The sequence below is a fragment of the Schistocerca gregaria genome, chromosome 6 (assembly GCF_023897955.1).
Source record: "Schistocerca gregaria isolate iqSchGreg1 chromosome 6, iqSchGreg1.2, whole genome shotgun sequence".
Classification (NCBI taxonomy): domain Eukaryota; kingdom Metazoa; phylum Arthropoda; class Insecta; order Orthoptera; family Acrididae; genus Schistocerca; species Schistocerca gregaria.
Window position 1 is genome coordinate 94,785,480 of NC_064925.1, and position 27,787 is coordinate 94,813,266.

The 27,787-nt window shown below is 42.3% G+C and overlaps 1 protein-coding gene across 1 annotated transcript; it reads right to left on the reverse strand.

Moving 5' to 3' along the window:
• Window positions 1-1,232: 1,232 nt before the first annotated feature.
• Window positions 1,233-27,053, reverse strand: LOC126278737 (circumsporozoite protein-like). The gene is made up of 2 exons (XM_049979014.1): window positions 26,507-27,053; window positions 1,233-1,387 (listed from the first exon to the last, which is right to left on the reverse strand). Exons 1-2 carry the CDS (start codon window positions 27,051-27,053, stop codon window positions 1,233-1,235), a joined length of 702 nt encoding a protein of 233 aa, XP_049834971.1.
• Between the last annotated feature and the right edge of the window lie 734 nt (window positions 27,054-27,787).

Consider the following 27,787-nt stretch of genomic DNA (forward strand, 5'->3'; position numbering starts at 1 on the left):
CTAAATGTATGTGGAACATGTCCTTTGATACAGAATCCAATTCACGCCAAGTAAAACGAATCCTTTCTCTCACCAAAGCCATACCGAGCGAGGTGGCGCAGTGGTTAGCACACTGGACTCGCATTCGGGAGGACGACGGATCAATCCCGTCTCCGGCCATCCTGATTTAGGTTTTCCGTGATTTCCCTAAATCGTTTCAGGCAAATGCCGGGATGGTTCCTTTGAAAGGGCATGGCCGATTTCCTTCCCAATCCTTCCCTAACCCGAGCTTGCGCTCCGTCTCTAATCACCTCGTTGTCGACGGGAAGTTAAACACTAACCACCACCACCACCAAAGCCATGCTTGCTTTACGTTTGATGTTGTTTGCAGCATTGGTATTTATGAAATGCACAATTTTGGCAAACGTTGGAATAATGCCCTTGTCTCTGCAACTTAATAAGAATATCAACGAGTTCAGCAGCCTCGCTCTTTTTTCACGTAACTTCTCGAATCTTCGAATACATTCCATCACTTCCTCCCTGTAGAGTAGCTTGATGTGATGTTTAAAGCTTTCCCGGCGTACTGATTGTCCCATAAAAACGCGGGAGAACTGCCGCATATCAGAAACTTCCTGCCACGATATTTCGGCGCAGAGTCTTCTGGCCATCTTCAGGTGAGTGCCACTGTAGTAGTACTGGCGAGCACGCGGTGAGCTCCGCTATTTATAGCCTTCTGAGGTGACACTGCGCATGCGCTGCTCAGTGTGTGCGTTCATAACGGCTCCGTGCGCTGCGCCTCGCGCCCTCCACTGTGAAAGCCTGGCGTATCGGTGTCAGGAAAATTTCCATCTTTATGCAGATAACTGCGTCGACTACGAAGTTTCTCTATAACAGGATTCCAAGCATAGTTCAGCTGATAACCGCTATCTCGATTGATGAGAGTCTCTTGTCAGACAATCTTATTTCCACAGATTTATTGATAATCGAGCTCCAAAAAGTTTGAAGTATAGGCACAGAAGATACAGATCACTGAGGATGCTTCAGGAATAAAAAGAAACTAGACTCTTATGGCATAACAGAAACATCTTTTCACTTACTTGCATTAGAAGTACCAGATATCTAGGATGTTGCACCAGCTAGGGGAGGACCAAAAACTAAAAATGACGAAGGAGCTAGCTAGGTGTGTACTCCAAAATGTAAAAACATTATTTACGTGTGCAGGAAGCAGACACACGCTTGTTAACTGGGAGACCTCACAGTTTAGAGTGGATTCGTAGCGCCGTGTGAAGTGGCGCGTGGGAGCGCACCGCGGCGACCGCCAGCGGGTTTCGCGTCAGCTGGCGGGGTGCCAGCGCGCCGTGTCTGCTGGGGCACTTGCCGTGTCGCGCCAGCCGCGGCGCGCAGAAACCTGGGGGGCCACAGCGTGGCGTCTCACGGACGCTGACGGTCCGTCACTGGTACGCAAGCGTCACTTGCAAGTTCGCCGAACGAAATATTAGCCGCCCTCCTTAATCACTCCGTTAGAAAGGTGGCGTGCAAGGCTACAGGGCCACGCGGGATTAGCCGAGCGGTCTCAGGCGCTGAAGTCATGGACAGTGCGGCTGATTGCGACTGTGGTTCGAGTCCTCCCTCGGGCATGGGCGTGTGTGTTTGTCCTTAGGATAATTTAGGTTAAGCAGTGTGTAAGCTGAGGGACTGATGACCTTAGCAGTTAAGTCCCATAGGATTTCACACACACACACAATGCTGCAGGGGGATTTTACTGTAGTTTACAACACCTAGGTGAACCACAGGTACTGCTGAGATCGACAATTGTTGTCCTTGTTAATTACTCCCATGTGCTTCAGGAGGTTGCCTCATTCACTAGTGCTTGACGGGTAAAGACGTACGTTCTCTCCATTCTAGCTTAACTCACCCTACCTTTTTGTGCTCGTTTCTGGAGCAGGTTTAATCATATCTCACTTTTCTAAGAGTGTTTTCTAGATTTTTACCAATGTGGCACCTGTCTTAAGTGACAGATTCTGCTGGCCGCGGTCGCCGAGCATTTCAAGGCGCTTCAGTCCGGAACCGCGCGACTGCTACGGTCGCAGTTTCGAATCCTGCCTCGGGCATGGATGTGTGTGATGTCCTCATGCTATCTAGGCTAAAATAGTTCTAAGTTCTAAGGGACAAATGACCACAGCAGTTGAGTCCCAGAGTGCTCAGAGCCATTTTTGAACACCATCGCAGGCGCTCCTCTCTGTGATGCAGCGTCAATGGTAACCGCAGCCATGGTCTCCGAGCTGATAGTCCATGCTGCTGCAAACGTCGGCTAACTGTTCGTGCAGATGGTTGTTGTCTTGCAAACGTTCCCATCTGTTGACTCAGGTATAGACACTTGCCTGCACGATCCGTTACAGCCATGCCTGTCAGGCTAGGGGACTGATGACCTCAGATTGTAATGGTACTTCAATTGCGTAACCATTACGGCACCTCACCTCAACCTCTCGATACCAGCAATATCCTACTGTGTTTCTGTAAAATAGTTAAAATATTACTGTGACAACATTCAGATTTGATTTCATTAATGTAGAGGTACTTCGATACATCGGTATGTATATATTGCAATGATATTATTCTTATGGGTATTCTTTCTTTTGTCACTATGATCTTTCACTTCCTTGTAACTCTGATTTTTGACCGCGTAAGCGGTTATTAGAGAGTCAAGCTTTCGTTGTCATGTTAAAAAGACGCAAATTTTAGTCAGTTTATGAAATGTGAACTTTAACAGTGAGGAAGATATTTTCAAATATGTTTTATATTGTGAAATGGTGTTTTGGAACGAGTTACGTGATACTGCAACAAAAGTAATAAAAAAGAAGTGTAACTTAAATTCAAAGTGGTGATAACTTTTTTACATCATCATCGTCCTGACTTGCACAAGTTTAATCTTCAAGAATGGTTTATAAAACACATCCATAAAACTTTTGAATATCGCAGAATAACACCTAGGCCTCTTTGCATCCGAGCTTGGAATCATCACTAGCTACATTTTTGATGATTGAGCCATGAGTTCAGAACGAGGCCTTCCGCCACTGCGTTCTCCGAGGCTACAGGTAATGCCTGAATTTTGGTATTTTCGACACGCTCTTGACATTGTGGATCACGGAATTTTGATTTTTCTAACGATTCCCGAAACGGAATGCCCCATTTGTCTAGCTCCAACCGCCATTGCGCGTACAAACTCTGTTAATTCCCATCGTGCGGCCATAAACCTGTCCACATGAATCATCTGAGTACAAATGACAGCTCCATCAATAGACTGCCCCTTTATGCCCTGTGTACGCGATACGACCCTTATAAGTATATGTGCATATCGCTATCCCATATCTTGTCATCTACGTGTACATCTATTTTTTATATTATAATTATGTAAATCGAAGAAAGACGAAGGTAACGAGAACCAGTAGAAATGAGAACAGCAAGAAATTTAACATCAATATAGCTGGACAAGAAGTTAAGGAATCCTGCTACCTAGGCAGCCAAATAACGAGTGACAGACGGAGCGAGGAGGACATCAAAGGCAGACTAGCAATGGCAAAAAGGGCATACCTAGCCAAGAAAAGTCAACTCATATCAAATATCGGCCTTAGCTTGAGGAAGAAATTTCTGAGGATGTACTTCTGCAGTACATCATTGTGTAGTAGTGAAACATGGACTGTGGGAAAACAGGAACAGCAGAGAATCGAAGCATTGGAGATGTGGTGCTACAGACGATTGTAGAAAATTATGTGGACTGATGAGGTAAGGAATGAGGAGGTTCTGCGCAGAATCTAAGAGGAAAGATGTATGTGGAAAATACTGATAAGGGAAAGCTACAGGATGGTAGGACATCTGTAAAGACATGAGGGAATGACTTCCATGCTACTAGAGGCAGCTGTAGTAGGCAAAAGCTGTAGAAGAAGACAGAGATTGGAATACATCCAGCAAATAATAGTGGATGTAGGTTGCAAGCGCTACTTTGAGATGAAAAGGTTAGCACAGGAGAGGAATTCGTGGTGGGCCGCATCTAACCAGTCAGAAGACTGATGACGCCCCCCAAATAAATTATTGTATTACGTTATGTTGTAATTATATTGTCTTTCAGATGTGGTCTACGTACTGGGAAACGAGTGCGGGAAGAGGAGGAGGCTGACAGGAATTTGGAGGGAGGCCCAAAGAATGAACCACGACCTGATGATGGGGGCGAGGACGACACTCAGTCAAGTGAGGATGCCACTGAGAATGAAACCAAAGGCCAGAGATGTACCTCGTAAAGTGGGGGGAGGGTCACCAAGTGGATGAAGAAAAGCCCAGGCACGCACAGGGTCAATAGCAGGTCGTGGAACATCCTCAGACTTGCTCCTGGACGACGAGGAAGACAAAGCCTGGGAATACCTCCGAGGATACCCTCAGTCTTTCCACTACCCCAGAAACTGTTCAGATCGTCGTTGACCAACGAGAAGATCAAGAAATATAGTAAAAGATGCGAGAACAAGACGGAAGCCTTGTACGGAAAGACAGACAAACCTGAAGCCGTGTCCTTCCTGGGGCTTCTCTATCTAATGTGAAGGTTGAAAGCGGGAAGAACGAACCTGGAAACCTTCTGGACCACCGACAGGACTGGTGTTGAGATCTTCTCCATGTCATTCCTGTTGTGTTGTCACGTTTGACCATCTCAGTGTTCGACAGATTCGTAGTGTACAGGTCAGACTCACCCCAATCCACGAAGTCTTTGATTTGTTCAACTTTAACGGCCAGGACAGTTTCATTCTCGGTAGTAACGTCAGCATCAATGAAGAACTAGGGAGTTTCCGTGGTCGGAGCTCTTGCATTGGATACATCCCGTCAAAGATGGCCAATTACGAGAACAACACCTCCATCGTGTACAACGGCCTGCATCGTGAACGTTTGTACGCTCCTGAACCATTGCTGTGATTTGCTGTAGCATGTAAGAATTACATAATGCGAGCTGCATGAAGTGGCCCAGCACCCCTCAACACGAAGAAATATGATGAGGGCACCCACTAAACATTTGGAAGGAAAGTATGTTGTTCTAGGCATCTTCAAAATGGTTCAAATGGCTGAGCACTATGGGGCTTAACATCTGCGGTCACCAGTCCCCTAGAACTTAGAACTATTTAAACATAACTAACGTAAGGACATCACACACATCCATGCCCGAGGCAGGATTCGAACCTGCGACCGTAGCGGTCGTGCTGTTCCAGACTGAAGCACCTAGAACCGCTCGGTTACAGCGGCCGGCTAGGCATCTTCACATGCTGACTGTGCGCTCAGGACTAAAAAGTGCGAAGTGAAGAGATCATCGGACAAAGTAGAGACACTGTGAACCGCATCTGCGGAAAGCTTCATTGTATTTTCACTGTGGTTTTAATTTCGCATCTGATTGCTCCCTGAAACAAAAATAACCCTCGTATTAGTGTGAATGAGAGTCACAGTCATGTTCTCCGTTTGAAGATTAATAACTTAAATAAACGGAATAATTTTTAGGGTTTCCTGACTCAACAATGCTTAGTTGTGCGCATATCTGCTAGACTGTTAAAAACCCATATCATCAAGAATAGGAAGAAGTATCGTGTTGAAATGTGTGTTACGCACTAAGGTCTATGATCTCTTGTTTATGTAATAAACGTAAATTACTAAGTAAATGCAATCAAACGATACGCCATTTATGTCACATATTTCCATACTCGTAAACTGATGCATTAAAACCTGTAAGGAGCTTTCTGTTACCCTGGAGTCTTGAAATTTTGCAAGAAGCAACGTTTCTTAATACGACTATAGAGAAAAATCCCAAGATAATTTATTTGATTTTATCTCACAAGAATTTGTTTTTGGTCATTTGTTATCCGACTGTCTGTCTGTCCGTCCGACAGTTAGGACCATTTTTCTCAGGAACGTGTTGACGTATCAAGTTGGAATTAATGTCACATACTCACGTCTATCGACGCTTGGCAATGCAATAAATATAAACTTCCAAGTCATTGCAATAAAATGAAGCGGCCATTTATGTCACATAATGTGACACTTGCAAAGTCGTGCATCAAGACTCTAGCAAATGTCCCGTCGACCTACGTTCGTGAATCGTCGTGATGTGAGTGCTTTCCGATGGAACAAAGATGCGATCCTGCTTTAACTTCAACCGTAAAACTATGGCAGAGGAAGAGCTGCTGCTTGGTGCCATATTTCGTTGCAACGGAGAAGGATGGGTGACCAGTGAGTTGCTTACAGACTGGTTAGAGATTGGTTCCATTCAGTTTGGATCAGGAGGCCTTGCGAGCTGATCTTCTAAATAATCATAGTGTGTTGATCGTTAATGCTTTCCAGTGGCAACAGATTCCAGCTGTGGAGGCAGATATTTTGGAAATAAAAACAAATCGCTTAGCCATCCCAGGAGATATGACTTCGCAGCTACAAGTGTTTGATGCGGTTGAGAATAAGCCATTTAAAGACCACCTTATTCCGCTGCATAGATTACTTCAGGTTTATCAAGCCCTGACCCATACTAGATTGTCGATGAAGCATTCAATATTTTTAACTGAAGTTTGGTTTAGACTGCTAGCACACACATATCTAGTGCTTGAGTTTTGGACAGTTGTATAAAGTGCTGAGTACCAAATGCATGAGATGAGGACCACCTGCTGTGGTAATAAATTAAATATACCCGTGACAGCGACGATGGAGGTGCAGATTCTGTGGACCGTTCCACTGAGGAGGACGAAGTGGGATGTATATTTGACTAATGGAGGTCTTTACCTGATTTTTTTTTGTGTACCGGTACTTTTATTATGGCTTTCAGTTACCTGTAATAAGATGCAGGAAATGTGAAAGGAATTACACCATAATGTGGTCAATGTAATTTAGTATGTTCTGAAGATCAAAGCTCGTTAGCAATAAAATACAGGTTTCTCAATAAAGGCTTTGAATAATAGCCTTTCTAGTCACCTTGCATCAAAATCGTATATATATACATATATATATATATATATATATATATATATATATATATATATATATATATATATATATATATATATATGCAGTCCTGATTGTGGCGCTCACCTGCACGGCGCCAAACTCGCATACGACCATCATTGGTACCAAGGCAGAAGCGACTCTCATCGCTGAAGACGTCACGTCTCCATTCGTCCCTCCACTCACGCCTGTCGCGACACCACTGGAGGCGGGCTGCACGATGTTGGGGCGTGAGCGGAAGACGGCCTAACGGTGTGCGGGACCATAGCCCAGCTTCATGGAGACGGTTGCGAATGGTCCTCGCCGATACTCCAGGAGCAACAGTGTCCCTAATTTGCTGGGAAGTGGCGGTGCGGTCCCCTACGGCACTGCGTAGGATCCTACGGTCTTGGCGTGCATCCGTGCGTCGCTGCGGTCCGGTCCCAGGTCGACGGGCACGTGCACCTTCTGCCGACCACTGGCGACAACATTCGATGTACTGTGGAGACCTCACGCCCCACGTGTTGATCAATTCGGTGGTACGTCCACCCGGCCTCCCGCATGGCCACTATACGCCCTCGCTCAAAGTCCGTCAACTGCACATACGGTTCACGTCCACGCTGTCGCGGCATGCTACCAGTGTTAAAGACTTCGATGGAGCTCCGTATGCCACGGCAAACTGGCTGACACTGACGGCGGCGGTGCACAAATGCTGCGCAGCTAGCGCCATTCGACGGCCAACACCGCGGTTCCTGGTGTGTCCGCTGTGCCGTGCGTGTGATCATTGCTTGTACAGCCCTCTCGCAGTGTCCGGTGCAAGTATGGTGGGTCTGACACACCGGTGTCAATGTGTTCTTTTTTCCATTTCCAGGAGTGTATATATCCTGAGATATTATTATTTTTCAAGGGTTTTGCCCATTTTGATTTTTGTCGATTACTCTTTCACGTATTACGCAACGAAAATATGTTATATACAACAGTTAAATATTTTTTCCATGAAAGTCAGAATCCTCAACAAATAACGACATAGTTGTTATTTAAGGTTTCACTGCGGCGTTGGGCAGACTTGTGGTGAAATTTGGTGCCTGTGTGATATCATCAGCTGACCTTATAACTCACGTAAGCTTCCTTCGTATGGCTGAATCTTGTTGCTTGAATCGTCGCAACTCCGAGGGTGACGCCACAAGGCGCAATGCTTTCTTACCATCACAGAGGAAGTCTCTAGATACCTTTGAGGCAGATTTAAAACTTACACCTCACACTGGGACACAATGAAATAATTGCGGTCTTTCGAGGAAGAGATCCTTTAAATTTGTTGCTCTCTCTCTCGCCCCCCCTCTCCCCCCAGCGTTCTCTCTCTCTCTCTCTCTCTCTCTCTCTCTCTCTCTCTCTCTCTCTCTCTTACTCTCTCATGATCTTGGGAAATGGATCTGCTCTTTGTATTTGGTACTGACATCTTGATAGTCATCTTTGAAGATCAGGTGCTTCCAGCTCGTTCGATGTCTATCCCAGTGTGAGTGTCCCCCTGGCTACAGAGAATTACGGATATCGTGGAAATCGTTAAAACAATTTGGATGTTTGAGATCCCCCTTCTTGTGCATGCATGATGCTTTCTTCCATCGGTTATGTGAGCTGTGTAGCTAGTATATCATGAGGATTCTGAATGCTAGAGCTTCGTCAGTGTGTTCTGAATATGACAAAACGCTCTACTCTTCATTTTGATGTACCACATTTTAATTAATATTCTTGAAAGAAACTTTTCGTTAGTATAAATGACTGTTTTAATCTAGGGGATCACACCACGTACGAAGTAATTTTGTATATTTTTCAATATGAAATGTATTTCAGTTTCTATTTAGTCGGCCTAGTTCGGAAGGAACTGCCTTTTAAGTTTCCAATAAATCTTAGTCTCCACGCGAGAATAACATTTTTCATTCCACGAAAACGATGGAAAATCAACTTGATAAAATTCGATCGGCCATAGATATTCTTTAAGAGGTTTGTTGCGTAATAACGGAATACATCATTTTAAACTGTTTTCTTCTTAAATGTCAATTAATGTATGACATGAAAATGTAATAATTGTGGCTCTTCCAAATTTCTATGCCCACTTTAGAATCATACACATCTCTTATCTGAAACTGATAATAAGTAATGTTCACAGATTCCATTGCGGGAGTAATGTACGAGTACTCCTGTAGGTCTGTGATTACTTTTAAACGACTATCAAGATCAAATTTACATCCCAAGTAACGAAAAGAATGTATGATGCTGCATTTTTCAAAATTCGTTAGATTAAAAGAAGTTTTTCCTTTTCCAGATTTTCCAAGACATTAATTCTGACGCATCAGAGTAGATAGTTGAAATTTTGGTACCTATTCCGACGTATTTACATGTATTCTGAAATAATGTGACCATTACAGCTTTCACAGTAGTGTTTACTGATCAGGATGAGGTTGGCTTCAAGACCTATCCATCCTTCAAATGGATCAATTACTTATTATCAACGGTGTCTCTAACTAAGTGAAATTGCTACCATCTTAGTCTTGTTGATTGGTACAGTTACTACGTTACTCAATAGCCGTAGTAGTTAACACACATTTAAATAAGAGTCATTTTACTTCCAGTACGTTGGCGTGAATACAAGCACGACACCTTCTTATAAACTGATATATTGTCATGTATTCATTTCGAACACAAATTTGCAATAATATATAGAGTAGATGCTGATAATGCTGATCCGATGTTCTCGCCGTCGCGGACCGTCAAAGCTCTTGTCATTAGTGACTAGTACTGCGGACTTTCTGCGTCGGTAGAACAATGATAAATGACCTGCCAGGATCTTCTCCATACGACATAAAACGGACAGATATATCACCACATTTCAATACGATCAACACACTAAATTAAATAATTACATCATATACTATTACTGTGTACCTGATACCGCTTAAGCTGAAAATAAGTACGGTGCTGCTCACTAAATCTGGAGTCCACATCTGGCTCTGGGAGAACCAAGTCAAATTTAAGCCAACTTTCTGTCTGAGACGATATTTTGATGTTGTGAAATTTGTCAAATGGCTCTGAGCACTATTGGACTTGACATCTATGGTCATCAGTCCCCTAGAACTTAGAACTACTTAAACCTAACTAACCTAAGGACATCACACAACACCCAGTCATCAAGAGGCAGAGACAATCACTGATTCCGCCGGGTATCGAACTCCGGAACCCGGGCGTAGGAATCGTGAACGCTACCGCACGACCACGAGCTGCAGCCGCTGAATTGATGCTCGTCTGTTACAGTGGCAGATAATTAAGACATTACCGGGTGATATTTTAGTCATTTTGTGGCTGTGAGCTCAGCAACCGTGTATGCAATTACATAAAATGTTATAGTCAGCCAAACGGTTGCACACATTATTATGGAATATTTTATGTCTGTGCTCAGTCTCTTATCCTGTGTGACTCTGGTTTTGTCACGTTCTCTTACCTAGATTGCGGATATCTCTCTGCCGTGTGCAGTTGAATCTTGAAAGTTTTCTGATGCACTCACAACGCGCTGGAATTACTCCAACCCCTTTTGTGACTGAACTAAGAATACAGAAGCTATTGTTTTTGCAAAATGGGAGACGCACAGACAGTCTTTTTAGCAACAAATACGTCGTCTGAAAATAGTGTTTTCTACGAATATCACCATTCTACTTTTCTTGATTAATGCTGAATGTAGTATTTAAATTTTTACATACTACCGAAATATGTTTCGGGTAATAACGCAGCTCCGGGATTATGTTCACTCTCTTTTCATGTTAACATTTATTTTGTATTAATAATTATTTCAGCTTAGGCTTCGAAAATTTTGCTATTTTTTTAGTTTTGTGCTAGAACACTTAACTCTGTTAAACTACCGACTACAGTTTATACACAGTATGGTCAACGGTTTCGTTAAATGTGAAAGTTCACATTTGTTTATATTTGCACCAGTACAGTATTTTTAGTCATTGATGTTGTTATATTGCCCTCCTATCTTTTCCATTACTAAAACATATGGTGACATATCTTACACGCATGTAAATCAACTGCAGGCTTCTAAGGCCCTTTGTTATAGTTATAACACTATCAAGTCATTATTGTGTCACACCGTATGTTATTATTTAGCTTTCTGCTGGCTTAACGGTCCTTAACTTCCGGAGGCCAAATAAACAAGTAAATAAATGTCTGAATTACTACCTGGTGTGCTAAGATATCAATAAAATGCGAAACGAGACACGACAGATGGATTCATAGAAAGAATTCAGCAAAGGCTGAAAAACAGCTAATAACGTCCATACTTACTCGGTATGGCGAAGTTTAGTAACATTTCACCTTTCTAAAGTGGTTATTTTAAACGAACAGCATTTTATATCACAAAATGCATTTACGCGTTGTTACTGTCGCTGAAGTGGACTTCAGTCCCAACACTGGTTTAACGCATCTGGCTATGCTGTTAGACCTAGTGCAAGCCTCACCATTTCTGAATAGCCACCTGCAACCTACATTGATTAGGACCAGCTCACGGCATTCGCTTCTTGGTCTCCCTCTACAATCTCCACCGCCATCACCACTATAACCCCCAAATCCCTCCATGACAAAATTCGCCCTTCATTGACGCCTCAAGTTTGTAATTCGTCAACCGGTTTCTGCATTTAGTCAAGTTATACCATGAATGTCTGAAGTTCGATACACTACGTCCTCATTAGTTTCTCGACCTTCCTGTCTAATTTTCAGCATTGTAGTGTAGCACGATACATCAAAAGTTTCCATTTCCTTCTTGTCTGATCTGTTTATTCTCCACGTTTCACCTTCGTACAAGGCTATTGTTCACAAAGGACTTCATTTAAACTTATATTAGATGTTAACAAATTCCTTTGCTTCAGAGACGCTTTCTTTGTTGTAGCCTGTCTGAATTTTATAACCTCTCTACTTCGACCGTCATCAGTTATTTTGTGCCAAAATTGAAAAGCTCCCCGACTACATTTAGTGTGTCGATCCTGATCTAATTTTATCAGAATCACATTATTAATTTCTCCTACACTCTATTATCCTTTTTTTTTACTTTTATTGAAATCGAACTTACACCCCCTTTTTTACAGACTCAATCTCTTTCTTTCAACTGCTCTTGCACGCCAACTGAGTTTCCAACAGAATTACACTGTCATTAGCAAACATCGACGTTTTCATTTCTTCTAGCTGCAATCTAACTCCTCTTACAAATTTCTCCTTGGTTATATTATCTGCTTCCCCAATGTGCAGATTGAATAACGTTCGATAGGCTCCAAAGTTCTCTGGATTGTCGATCACTGCTCCCCCATCACGACCGTCCACCAACTGGACTTTCCTTTCTTTAAAAACTGAAAATAGCCTCCGGCCGAAGTGGCCGAGCGCTTCTAGGCGCTACCGTCTGGAACCGCGCGACCGCTACGTTCGCAGGTTCGAATCCTGCCTCGGGCATGGATGCGTGTGATGTCCTTAGTTTAGTTAGGTTTAAGTAGTTCTAAGTTCGAGAAGTTATGTCCCATAGTGCTCAGAGCCATTTGAACCATTTTTGTAAATAGCCTTTCTTTTCTAGCGTTTCACGCTGGTACCTTCAGAATTTCAAATAGTGTATTCCAGTCCATATGTTCAAACGTTTTCTCTTAATCTACAAATGCTACAAACGCAGGTTTGCTTAATCCAGTCTATCTTCGAATTTCTCCAGGGGACTCGCACCTACTGAGTACGTGGCTGGCAACCACGGGGCCCCGAGCTGAGTCCTGGAAATGTTTCCACTTACTTATGCCAGGCTCCTCACTGTTACCTTTCCTGTCTGGCCATCTCTTGTTTTTCCGACCCTGGCGCTATTAGGTTTCGAGGGCTAGGGGTCTTTCTTTTCCCAATCCTATACTTCCTCTGGTACAGGGCAGCAGCGACCACCAGCATGGAATTGATGCACAGAGCATATGATGCTTCGGATGGGTCAAGATCGATGACTCATGGGGGAAAGCAACCTTAGTCAACCATGAGGCTGCTATGTGAAAAGGAAATGGAAAGACTACCACATTATTATATTTCCTGAATGTTGGAAGATGAAGGATAATGATGGCGTTTCCTAGAGTAAAATATTCCGCAGATAAACTACTCCCCCTATCGGATCACCGGGTGGGGGGGATTTCGGGTGGTGTCATCAAAAGAGATGAACATTTTAATTTCTGGATTGGGACATGAAACGTGAGAACACTTCAAAGAGGAGGAAAACTGGAAAATCTGAAGAGAGAAGTGGACAAATGTGAAGTGAACATAATGTGTTTAAGTGAAGTGAGGTGGACAGATTGTGGCGAAATAGTATCAGCAAATTTCACAATGTTTTATTCCGGTGGTAAAAGTTTTGAATGTGGCCTATCAATAGTTATGGGAAATCAATTAGTGCAAAGTGTGAATGAGGTCATGTGTCATAGTGACCGTTTAATGTTTGTGAAAATAAGTGCAAAACCAGTAGACATCCAAGTGTACATGCCAAAGTCAGATCACTATTACGAAGAAGCGGAGAAAATGTGTGATGAAATAGAAGACATCATTCAGTCTGAAGGAACAGGAAAAGTAAATACCATAATCATGGGTGACTGGAATAGTGTGGTTGGACAATGCAATGAATTAAAAACATTGTTGGACAATATGGATTAGAAAAAAGAAATAACAGAGGAGGAATGCTAGTGGAATTCTGTCACCGAAATAATGTGGTGGTGATGAACACTTAGTTCAAGAGAAGTATGAGTAAACTGTACACATGGAAGAGCCCAGGAGATATGAACAGATATCAGGTAGACTGCATACTCGTCAAACAGAGGTTTAGGGGCAGTGCGAAGGACGCCAAGACTACGCCGGCTGCCGGCATCGACTCGGATCACAACCTTTTGTTTGCAGATATCAACACAAGGCTGAAGAAGATCCGACAGCATGGGAGGAGAAAACAGGGATGGGATTTGGAAAAGCTAAGAGAGAATAAGGTGGCAGTAAGAGAATCTTTAGAGAAATAATTTAACGAAATGAGACACAAAAATACAAGTGCAAGTGCGGAAGATCAGTGGCAAATTGTTCAAATGGTTTTGTTAAATGCTCTGAAGAGTCAAGTTGTGATGGAAACAAAGAGAGCGAGAAAACCCTGTATCACCAATGAGACGTTTCGGAAGATAGAGGAAAGGAGGAATTGTAAAAATGTTAATGAAGATGAATATAGAAGACTTAACAACGCCCTCAGGAGGGAAACAGACACAGCGAAGGAAAAGAACTTAGTAGAAATGCGTGACGAAATAGAAGAACTACAAAGAAGAGGAAGGTACGACCTCATATACCAGAAAATGGAGGAACTGGGAGAAGGTGAGAACAAAAGTGTAAGGACGTTCGGAGTAGAAGATTCTAGAGGACAAGTGGTTACTGAACAAGTGGAAGTGCTGAAAACATGAAAAGAATGTATAAGGAAACCATATGATACAAAATATCGGCCAGATGATATCGACATAGAGCCAGAGGAAGCTATAGACGAAGATGAAAAAGCGCCCAGTATACTGACAAGGGAAGTAGAGAAGGCGATAAAGGATATGAAGAATAGGGAAGCTACAATGGATGACGACATACCAGTGTATTGGCTTAAAGAAATAGGAAATGAAAGTTTGAAAGTTCTGACACAACTCATAAACAAAATCTATGAAACTGGAGAACGGCCTGAACACTTTTTGGACTACCCAATGGTTACTCTTGAGATGAAAAAGCAAGCCAAGAAGTGTAGTGATTATAGAACAATTACTCTGATGTCGCATGTGGCAAAGATCATTGCAAGAATACTAAATAGACGGTTGGGAAAAAGAACTGAAGAAGTGATGGGAGAAGACCAGTTCAGTTTCAGGAAAGGAAAAGGGACCAGAGACGCCATTGGCATGATGAGGATATTGTCAGAGAGTGTTTTGGCCGTTAACGATGAAGTTTGCACTTGTTTTATAGACTGGCAGAAGGCCTTCGACAGAGTCAATTGGAATATATTGATGAACACCCTCAAGGAAATAGGAATCAACTGGAGGGATCGGAGACTTATAAGGAACTTGTACGTGAGACAAAGGGTAAAGGTACGACTGAACTATGGAGAAACGAACAGGGTGGAAGTAGGGAGGGGAGTGAGACAAGGATGTTGTCTGTCGCCAAGTCTCTTCAACCTGTATGGAGAAATGCTGGCGAGAGAAGCGCTGAAAAGATGCGGAAACTTCAAAGTAGGAGGACGTCTCATCAACACCGTCAAGTATGAAGACGACCTGGTAGTGCTCGCCAAAAATCAGAGACAGTTGCAACACATGATGAACACTTTGGTGGAAACGGGAAGAAAATACGGCATGGAAATCAACATCGGAAAATCAAAAGTGATGCGCATATCAAAACGTGAGAAACACTTGAAGATAACTGTTGGAAATGGGGAACAGGAAATTGTGAATCAGTTTAAGTACCTGGGAAGTTTTATCACAAAGGATGGCCACTGCACCAACGAAATCCGAGCAAGAATCGCCATGGCCAAAGCTGCTTTCGACAAGAAGAGTACTCTGCTGACCAGCAAGTTGAGTTTGGCATTGAGGAAAGACTGATAAAGTGCTACATATTGAGAATTGCACTGTATGGAGCAGAGACACGGACCACTTACAGAGCTTTGAAATGTGGTGCTGGAGGAGAATGGAAGAGATCAAGTGGACAGAGTGCATAAAAAATGACGATGTACTGCGAAGAGTAGGAGAGAAGAGAAGTATTCTGCGTACAGTTCTTCAGAAAAAGGCCAACTGGATTGGACATGTACTTAGACACGAGGGACTCGTACATCATGTGATCGAAGGGAAATTAGGAGGAAACGCACGACTTGGAAGAAGAAGAAGAACTCAACATCTGGACGACATGAGCGATGGAAGACGATACAGCAGACTGAAGGAAGAAACTGAAGACAGGAAACAGAGGAATCAGAAATTCTCCGTAGGAAGACATGGACCTGCCACTAGCTAGAATACTACATAATAATAATAATCTTCGAAGATATGTCGTAGAGTCAGTATGGGTTGGCGTATTTCTGCTTCTCTGCGGAATTCAAACCAATCTTTTTCGATATTTGCTTCTAACAGTTTTTTCGTTCTAACAGTTTGTGTCAGCGTTTTTCAGGCGTGACCTACTAAACTAAGACCTTGGTAATACACCTATCAGCACCAGCATTCTTCGGAATTGGAATTATTACACCCGTTTTCAAGTCTGTGATTATTTTGCAAGCCTCATATACCCTGCATAGCAAGTGGAATAGCTTTACCATCGCTGTCTCTCTCAGGGGCCTTGTTTCGAAATGGACCTTTCAGTGCTATGTCAGATTCCCCTTGCAGCATCGTATCTCTTATTTCATCTTCACCTACTTCCTCTTCTCTTTCTATAATACTGCCTTAGAGTTCTTTTCTATTGTATAGTCCTCCTATACATTCCTCGGTTTTACCTTCTTTGCTTAGAACTGGCTTGTCATCTCGGCTCTCAATACTCATGAAGCTACTAAGCTGCTTCGCTTTTCACAAGTTTTCTTTAATATCCCTTTAGGCAACATCTATCTGTCCTCTGCTTGTTCAGGGGTTGGACAAACTATGACGTGCGGGGACTCCAAAGTATATATCTATATTTCGCAAGCTCAACTTCAGTAGCTTACGTGGTGGATGCTTTTTCTCGTTACACCACTGTCCCCCCTCCGACACCCACGCCCTGTTCTCCTGCATCATTCAATAATCGTACGTCGTCATGGTCCTTACACGAACGTACGTTTTCGGTATCTCAACAGCAAACTTCTCTGTTTTAGCTTCTGGCACTGGAGTGTGTTGAACAGTTCCGCAATGAATATCCTCTACGTCAATCATGTACGAGGCCGATCTACAGTAACATGAAATAAAGAAAGAAAAACTTCAACAGAGGAGATCGCTTTTTTTTTCGCCGAATCTCAGTTTCTATACAGGGATATGTAAAGCCTACATAATCAGGCCACATATAACGAAATGGGGTACATTTTTTTAACAAAATGGGTATGTACAACTTATGTAAATACACCTCAATAAATCTCCATCATACCGGGTGTTCAAAAAATCGCTCTGCATTGCCATCGATTGTTAGCAGCGCGTGCCGTATGATTGTTCGCCTGCCTGGGTTGCTTCCCTTCAAGTGGACTCTCCCAACATTCCACTGTTTCGTTTATCTCAGCCAGCCTCAGTAGTATCGTTAGTGTGTGTCGTTACGTGTTGACGTGAACGTTTAAGTTCAGTTCCTTTGTTCGTTTGTTTCGTTTTTGTCACTGTTAAAATGCTAAACATTGAAGAACGTGTGTCTTCAGTCCAACAGGTGTTCAAAGCTGGCAGTAAGTACACAGTTTCAGTTCTTCAAACATTTAATTCAGTTTTCCTGGAGACAACACTCCCACATCGCGATACTGAGCGAGATTTGATTAACAAATTTCGAAGTACGGGTTCAGCGACAGATGCAGCGAGAACTGATCGTCCTAGCGTTTTGTCTGAGGATAAACCACTTGATATTTCCGATAAAATGTCCATGAGTCCGATCGAGTCAGTAAGGAAACTATCCCAAGAAATCGATGTTAGTGTCGGAACGGCCCATACAGCTGTAACGAAAAAAATAGAACTTTTCTCTTACAAGGTGACAGTCGCGCAAGAACTGAAAAATACTGATCGTGGTACGAGACTGCATTATTATCAATGGTTCAAAAATTTCGTTCAGCAGAATGGAAGCGATATTCATCATTAAACGTTTTTCACTGATGAGACGTGGTTTCATTTATCCGGGTACATGAACTCGCAAAAATCTCGTGTGTGGAATACTGCAAATCCATTGTGTATTCACGAGGAACCACTTCAATCTGTAAAAACAGGAGTTTGGATTGCAATTTCTAGACGTCAGATTGTGCGTCCCGTATTTATCAACGAAACAACAAACGCACAAAGATACTGCAGTGACATTCTGTACCCATTCATAGAGAACTTGGGTTACGTGAAATACTGAATGGTTAGTTTCAACAAGATGGTGCATCCGGGCATACAGCTCGTGTTTCAATGTCACTGCTTAGGGTTGTTTTTGGTGATCGCACAATTTCACATGGACTTTTGCCTCCATGATCGCCTGACATAACACCACCTGACTTTTTCTTCTGGTGTGCAGCGAAAGCAATTGTCTATAAAAACCGTCCAAAATCCATCGATGAATTGAAAACTGCAATGTCCACTTTCATTGCTTCTGTTACAGAAGGGTCCTGGCAGAGGTTCGAGTCCTCCTTCGGTCATGGGTGTGTGTGTTTGTCCTTAGGATAATTTAGGCTATGTAGTGTGTAAGCTTAGGGACTGATGACCGTATCAGTTAGGTCCCATAAGGTTTCAAACACATTTGAACATTTTTGTTACAGAAGAAATGTTATAGCTTGTGTTTGGAAACATCATTAGACGATGAATTGTGTATTCAACAACAGGAGGGACACTTTCAACATTTAATGTGAAAATCTGTAAGTAAAAACGAATATTGAATAAATTAATAACTTGTACTTCACTGAGTTTCATTTCGGTATGTTCATTGCAGCATACGGCACGCGTGGCTAACAATAATGCGGCACTGCGGAGGGACTTTTTGAACGCCCCGTATGTACAATTATGTAGTGCCAAGTCATAACTCGTCTTCCTAGGAACACGATGCAAGTTATACGTCGGTGTGTCAAACCTTTATGTGTAAAGCTTAAATCTACTGCACTAATCTGCCATATTAGAATTTAGAGATTAACGGTAATTCTGAGTAACTGCGTTCTGCAGGTGGGTTATTTTGTAGTCATTTTGTTGATCTTCTTATATTAGCTCTGAATATAATTTCTCGGTTTTTGTAACCATTCTTTCTCATATGATTACAATGAACATTATAATTCCTATAATAGAGATTGTAGACCCTATTCTTGATACTACATTTCATGATGTATGTGTGTCTGGGTAGTCTGAATATCGTCGTGGTATTCCTGAGAATCCTAAGAAGTGTTGAGGGAAGAATGTTAAGTTTACTCCAATAAATATAATTGTGAACTGGATTTTTAATCATGTATTGTTTAAAGTTAATCGTGTAAATAGTGGGTATCATTGAATAACACCTCCTGTAATTGAAAATACTGCTCCCATAGATAGAACATAATAGAAGTGTGCTACTACATAATATGTGTCATGTAATACAATATAAAGTGATGAGTTTTCTAGTACTAATCTTGTTAATCCACCAATTGTAAGTAGGAAAATAAATCCTGGAGTACGTAATAATGGTGGGTTAAACTTGAATTTAGATCCGAATACCTTAATTCCTGTAGCTACAGCAATAATTATTGTCGCTGATGTGAAGTATGCTCGTCTTTCAACATCCATTCCTACTGTAAATATATGGTGTTCTCATACAATAAATCCTATTACTCCAATTGGTAATATGGCGTAAATTATACGCAACGTTCCAGATGATTCGATTTTTGCTCTTTCTTGACGTGCAATGTGTGAAATAATACCAAATCCGGGTAGAATTAGAATGTAAACTTCTGGGTGCCCAAAAATTCAGAATAGGTGTTGATCTAGAATTGGGTCTCCTGCTCCCGCAGGGTCAAAGAATGATGTATTTAGGTGTCGGTCTGTTAATAATATAGTAATAGCTCCTGCTAAAACTAGAAATGAAAGTAGAAGAAAAAGGGCTGTAACAGCTACAGATCAAACAAATGATGGTGTTTGGTCTTAAGTTGCGCTATCTGATCGTATATTAATTCTGTTGTAATGAAGTTTACTGCACCAAGAATTCATGATACACCTGCCAAGTGTACTGAAAAAATGGCTAGATCTACAGATGCAACCCCGTGTGTAATAGCTCTTGCTACAGGGGGGTAAACTGTTCATCCTGTACCAGCACCATTATCTACTATAGAAGATGTAAGAAGAAGAGTTATGAGGGTGGTAGTAATCAAAAACTTATATTATTTATTCGTGCGAATGCTATATCTGTTGCACCAATTATTAATGGTACAAGCCAATTACCAAATCCACCAATTATAATAGGTATTACTATGAAGAAAATTATTACAAATGTGTGAATGTAATAATAACATTATAAATCTGGCCATCTCCAATTAGAGATCCTGGTTGACCTAGTTCACCACGAATAAGTATTCTTATTGATGTTCCTATTATTCCTGCTCATGCTCCAAATAGAAAGTATAAAGTACCTATGTCCTTATGGTTTGTTGAGAATAATCATTTTTGCAGTAAGTGGTTGAATTTTAGGTGGTAGACTGTAAATCTACTTATCAGATATTTTCAAACTTACAACACTCTGGCCGTATATTCAATTATGATTCTAGACTGCATTCTAGATGTGTAAAGTTTTACTAAGGCCTAAAAGATTATTATGAAGTGTTCAAATTTATACTGACTTTTTGATCACCCAGTATACAGGGTGAGTCACCTAACATTACCTCTGGATATATTTCGTAAACCACATCAAATACTGACAAATCGATTCCACAGGTCGAACGTGAGGAGAGAAGCTAGTGTAATTGGTTAATACAAGCCATAAAAAAAATGCACGGAAGTATGTTTTTTAACACAAACCTACGTGTTTTTTCAATGGAACCCCGTTAGTTGTGTTAGCACATCTGAATATATAAACAAATACGTAATCAGTGCCGTTTGTTGCATTGTAAAATGTTCATTACATCCGGAGATATTGTAACTTAAAGTTGGCGCTTGAGTACCACTCCTCCGCTGTTCGATCGTGTGTATCGGAGATCACCGAATTACGTAGGGATCCAAAGGGAACGGTGATGGACCTTAGGTACAGAAGAGACTGGAACAGCACATTACGTCCACAAGCTATCACCTTTTTATTGGTCTTTTTCACTGACGCACATGTACATTACCATGAGGGGTGAGGTACACGCACACACGTGGTTTCCGGTTTCAATTACGGAGTGGAATAGAGTGTGTCCCGACATGTCAGGCCAATAGATGTTCAATGTGGTGGCCATCATTTGCTGCACACAATTGAAATTTCAGGCGTAATGAATGTCGTACACGACGCAGTACATCAGGTGTAATGTCGCCGCAGGCTGCCACAATACGTTGTTTCACATCCTCTGGGGTTGTAGGCACATCACGGTACACGTCATCCCTTAACGTACTCCACAGAAAGAACTCCATAGGTGTAAGATTAGGAGAACAGGCTGGACAATTTATGCGTCCTCCACGTCCTATGAAACGCTCGTCGAACATCCTGTCAAGGGCCGGCCTAGTGTTGATTGCGGAATGTGCAGGTGCACTACCATGCTGCTACCACATACGCCGACGCGTTTCTCGTGGGACATTTTCGAACAACGTTGGCAGATCATTCTGTAAAAACGCGATGTATGTTGCAGCTGTTTGGGCCCCTGCAACGAAGTGAGGACCAATGAGGTGGTCGCCAATGATTCCGCACCATACATTTACAGTCCACGGTCGCTGTCGCTCTACATGTCTGAGCCAGCGAGGATTGTCCACGGACCAGTAACCCATGTTCCGTAGATTCACTGTCCCGTGGTTTGTGAAACCCGCTTCATCGGTAAACAGGTAGAATTGCAACGAATTCTCTGTTAATGCCCATTGACAGAATTGTACTCGATGATTAAAGTCATCACCATGTAACTACTGATGTAGCGACACATGAAATGGGTGAAACAGATTACGATGCAGTATGCGCATGACACTACTTTGACTCAACTCAGTCCACCTGCTCTCACAATGTCCCGTGTACTCATGTGTGGGTTCATGGCAACAGCAGCTAACACACCAAGTGCACCTGATTCTTCTGTGACGGGCCTTTTACGTACCCGTTTGCGTGCTACGACCATACCTGTTGCTTACAGTTGTCGGTAGATGTTTTGTAATGTGCAGCACGTTGGATGCTCTCTGTCCGGGTACCGTTCTGCATGCACCCTGACGGATTCAGCTACATTTCTTCGTAACTCCCCATAGATGAGTATCATCTCCGCCTTTTCAGGGTTCGAATACACCATGGTCACAGTTCCTACAACACTACACTACCACACACGTCTGGTAACACGGTGTACTACAGTTGGTCTGCGTACGAAAACGAATGCAGAATAACAATAGCAACAAGCGCTACATGCGGACACTGCGACAGGTAGACCAAACCACAACAGTGCACTACAGCCACACTCGTAAACACGGTCGTCATCGTAAACATGTCCCTGCAGATGCTGCTCGCCGACCGTGGCCCGTGTTTGTTTAACACGCAACTGCACGTCGGAGGTTTCAAGCGTCAACTTTAGGTTACAATATCTCCGGATGTAATTAACATTTTACAATGCAATAAACGGCACTGATTACGTACTTGTTTATATGTTCTGATGGACTAGCAAAACTAACGTGGTTCCATTTAAAAAAAAACGTAGGTTTGTGTTAAAGAACATACTTCCGTGCATTTTTTATGGTTTGTATTAAACAATTACACTAGCTCCTCTCCTCACGTTCGGTCTGTGGAATCTGTTCGTCAGTATTTGATGTGGTTTACGAAATATATGCAGCGGTAACGTTGGGTGACTCACCCTGTATAGATACGCGCTGCTAACACTGCCACCGCTCACGGTCAGGAAAAGTAGCAACTCAGCGACAGTAGTAATTTAAATTAACGTAGTGAGGTGGAAATACGTTAACAACAGGGTGTAAAATTCATGAAGGCAGGAACACGAGCCGTGCACGTCTCAGCAATCATTTAATAGCATAAGGCAATACGTTAGTACAAAAAATTAACCAAAATATTTAAATGGTCATGAATGGGACTACTTAAAGTCACGTAAGAGTTGTTCAGTGGGTCAGTATGTGAAAGAATGAAATTTTTCAAGCTCTATTCGCGAGTGGAAAAGAGTTGGGACGGCTCAGATAGTGGTACCGAAAGTACCCTCCGCTACACACCATTAGGTGACTTGCGGAGTATGATGTAGATGTATATTCGGAAATCAGTTTGACATATTTCGTATTTGAAGCAATAGTTTTTGCCTTTAGATATTTCACTCCTTAATTTACACATATGTACAAAAAAGACACGCTTATGAAAATGCTGTAATATATCGACACTGAAATACTGTGTAGCATCTGTAGGACCAGTCAGTTAACAGCGCATCTATCGGTACCTGGGTTGTCTGTCAACAATGCAGTGTCGCTTGAAGCGATCTGTGCCGTTGCTAAGTAACATTGCGAGTTCGTATAGTTCTCGTGCGCTCTAGTATTGTCTCGAGGTGTTCTGAAAAAACCATAACTTAACAGTTAACTTAAAGAAGAGAGTTGTGAAAGCTTCGTATTACCATCTGAGAAGAAGCCTAAACGTCCATTTTTTCAGCCGGACACCAGTTCTTCGGAACAGGTATGTAATAAGTGCTCCTTGCTGTTCTCGTCAGCCGTTAGACAGACATCAATTTCGCACACACAGGATGGAACTACATTAAGTAGTCCAAAATTACACATAAAGCTGTTACAACTGCTTAGGGAATAGTACAAGAAACACACAATAATACAAGACACACACGATATGCTTTCAGACAAAACAGTTGCTCATAGAGGTAGGCTTATACATCATACTAGTTTGAAAAACATAGATCGTAGTTCGGATTCATTGTTTTCATTGCCGACTAGCGAATTTTGTATTAATTTCGGAATAATTTTCTATTAAAGTATTCGACCATTTTCACTGTTCTCTCTCAAACCCAATTTAGATGTTTCATTTATTAAATTCTAGAGCGACTTGTTTCTGTGTATGAATAGTTATTCTTAATATGTGTGTGTGCGTAATCCATATCTAACAGTTAACTTAAATAAGTGAGTTGTGAAAGCTTCGTATTACCATCTGAGAAGAAGCCTAAACGTCCATTTTTTGCATCCGGACACCAGTTCTTCGGAACAGGTATGTAATAAGTGGTCCTTTCTGTCCTTGTCCGCCGTTAGACAGACATCAATCTCGTACACACAGGAGCGAATTACATTAAGTAGTCCGAATTTGCACATAAAGCTGCTACAACCGCTTAAGAAAAAGTACAAGATACACACATTATGCTTTCAGACAAAACATTTGCTCATAGAGGTAGGCCGATACATCACACTCGTTTGAAAAACATAGAAAGTAGTTCGGATTCATTGTTTCCATAACCGTCTAGCGAATTTTTTATTAATTTTGGAATAATTTTCTATTTAAGTATTCGGCCATCTTGGCTGTTCTCTCTCTAAACCAACTTAGATGTTTCATTTATAACAGTATTGAGCAAGTTGTTTCTGTGTATGAATGGTTAGTCGTAATATTTGTGTGTGCGTAATCCATATCTTCCACGGCACTCCTGATTTAAAATGATCGTGCGACTCATATATGCTTTTGAGTCGGTTTTACCGACTATATTCAGTACTAACAGTCCAGGGTAAATTAAGGCTTTCCTATTAAATACACGTTTTTTCGTGTGTTTCTCTTTTTAAAATTTAATTCTAAACGAAATGCCGTTGCTGACATTCCGTGACTCAATCGATATTTGTTCAGTTCCCTGTCAAGGTTCTCGCAATCCAGATTAGCTCAGACGTGTATGATTTTTTATATATTTAAGAGCACTTAACAAGCTGATTCTCCTGCAGAATTAATCAAGGATTATCAAGCTATATCAAGATTTCATACATTTTTCCTGAACCTAGTCCTGTCCACTAACTGTTATTCTCTTTCGGAGATACCTTCTTTAACCAAATCCCAGTTAAAGTTCACATAATACTGTTTCGTGCTACGTAACAGAATAATTATTCATCGATCCATGTAACTGTCTAATTGGACTGGTACGTTACAACCGTTACAACTTTGCGTTATTGTCTATTCCAAGTGTGATGCGTTCACAGAGCAGCGCATTCACACACAATATCAGACAATATTTAGTGTGTTTCTATCCTGCAGAAGATGTTTCGCCGGTTTCGCCGGTGGTTGCCCTGCTGTGCCTCTGGGGAGGGGAGAGAGGCAGACGACCCGCCGGAGAAGACCGCCCCTGGCCACCCACTGGACAGCACGGAGGTGAGGGCCGCCGTGGTGCCTGCCTTCTGAGAGGCAGCGACGGAGCAGCCTACTTGATTTAAAAGCGCTATTTTCATCTATCGCATGTGCACTCACTAGAAGCAGTTTTGTGAAACTTGTCAATCTTTCTTAGCAAGTGGGTGGCATAAAAAATGATGTTCAGAATTACTGCTTCCATTATTTGTAAGAGTCAAGAAATGTCACTTTCTCCAGTTTACTGGTTAATCCTTATACATCGATGGGACTCAAAAGTGGCACTCGCATAAGGCGTCAAACGTATTTCTATATTTACCAATGGCTTAAGGAACTATTTACTAAAATTATTATGCGGAAATTATGAGGAAAATATCTCCGCAGGACATTAAATAGTGGCTTTATTCTAATTAGCGTAAACATTATGCCCATTGTGTACCTCAACACTGAAAGCTCGCTCGTGGGATTGGGAACAGGTGGTGCGCTAATGAAGGTATGGCAACGGAGAAGAAATAAATGAAGAATCATTCTAGCGACGATACGGGTCGATAATGCGGAAATGCACTAACTTCAGTGTCTCTGAGAACGGGTAGTCTGATGTGTCAGGTGCTTAGGGACAATCTTTCATAAATGGTTAAATTCTTTGGCTGTCGAGAGCTATGAAAGGAGGCTGAATGACGGTGAAACCTGCAGTAGGCGATAAGACCTTGGATGTCATCTCCTCATCACGGTAAGTAATGGTCGGAATCATTTGCGGACTGTAGAGCAGGATTGAAGGTTAACAGTGGCAGATGTGACGACAGAGCAGATTGCTGGTACAGGCACAAAGGCCTAATCCGCGACATCCAGAACCTATTGTGTATTGTGTCCTTGAGGCGGCCCAAAACCATATTAAATATTCGGTCATATTATTTTGTACCGCCAGTATAAGTTTGTAGGACACAGACCACAATGAAACCCTGCAAGGTGGATATGTGCATGCTCCCCTCTCTTCTCGTAAGTGCAGATGTGAGCTTGCAGGCATGGTCCATATCAAGCGATTGAGAGTTATCACAACCTCATGTTGTGAATGAGACTGTCTCATTGTATGAAATATCGAGCAGTGATAGTCTTTTGCTAATGTTTAAATTAATACGCAGAATAACAAGCTCTTAAAGATCCATCCCGGACAAATAAACTCCACGAGAATAATTTATACACCAATATAATCTCACAGTATTTATAATGTCACTATATGGGCTGTTAAAATATGTACTGAATAGATGTACCAAAGAACTGGCAATATTTAACGTTACTTTAATGATCTAAATTATTGTGAATAGATCTTCTCTCAATTTGTATCACATGGAACACATTTAGCAACGTCTTAACATCATCTATTATATCTTTTTCTTACAGGAGCCAGCATCAGCGACTACAGCGGCGTCACCAGCCACGTCGGCCACTGCAACGCTGCAGTTGTCGCCAGCCACGTTGCCGGACACAGGAGGAGAGCCAGCAGGAGCCACAAGAGAAGAGGCGTCTCCACCTGCGTCACCATCCACAGTACCAGCTGAACGACCAGCTGCACCACAAGTGGTTGCTCCAGCCGCAGCACCAGCCACAACAGGAGTGGCCGAGGAGGCCACAACACAGCTGGAATCTAGAGCCATATTGCCATCCACAACACAACTTGCACCAGCAGCTGGTACACACGTGGCATCTCCCGCCACGTCCCCATCTACGACACATGTCTCATCAGGCATGACACAAGTGACGTCGGCACCTTCAATTGAAGTTGCGTTGCCACCCAAACCAAGAGCAGTTCTTCGAGCCTCATCGACAGGCAAAACATCACCAGCAGCCCATCTAACCACAAAACGTGTAGCCTCCATACCTTTAAGACAGGCGCTGTCCAAAGCATCGTCGTCAGCCCCAACACGAATAGCATCCGCCATCCCCATTGCCTGCTACGGCATGCATTCTATCACCAATCCTGTTGCCAGATACATCACCCATCAAGGCACCAATCCTGTTGCCAGATACAACACCCATCAAGGCACCAAACCTGTTGCCAGATACAACACCCATCAAGGAACCAATCCTGTTGCCAGGTACAACACCCAACATGGGACCAGTCCTATTGCCAGATACAACACCCATCAAGGCACCAATCCTGTTGCCAGATACAACACCCATCAAGGCAACAATCCAGTTGCCAGATACAACACCCATCAAGGCACCAATCCTGTTGCCAGATACAGCACACGCTGTGCCACCAGTCCTGCTGCCATATACAACACGCGTTCTGTCACCAGCCCTGTTGCCGGATACGGCATGCATCCATTCACCAGTCCTGCTGCCAGCTACAACATGATTCGCATCGCAAGATTCTAAATTTCAGTGGAATATATCATTTGTTCTTATTACACTTTTGATTAAATAAAAACGAAATTTTATGTGTTATATACTGAGTCTATTCCTAACTATGCTGATGTATGAGTGTGGATACACGATAAATACGTGTGTGGACAAATTTTAATGTAATCAGTAATATATAACCTTACATAATTATAGTACATTACAATTCATCCTAATTTTCTAGATGCAAATTTTACTGCAGTGTTAGTTGACGTGAAAAGAAAGCGTTCTTATTTAGAAGTGAGAGGCACGAATGGAGCATTATGACTACTGTGCC

Excerpts from the sequence above, each read along its gene's own strand:
- LOC126278737 (XM_049979014.1), bottom strand. The coding sequence starts at position 27,053 with ATGGGGATGGCGGATGCTATTCGTGTTGGGGCTGACGACGATGCTTTG. Across the intron at positions 1,388-26,506 it reads AGTCGCTGATGCTGGCTCCT|GTTTCTGCGCGCCGCGGCTG; the intron begins GTAAGAAAAAGA and ends GTGGCCCCCCAG.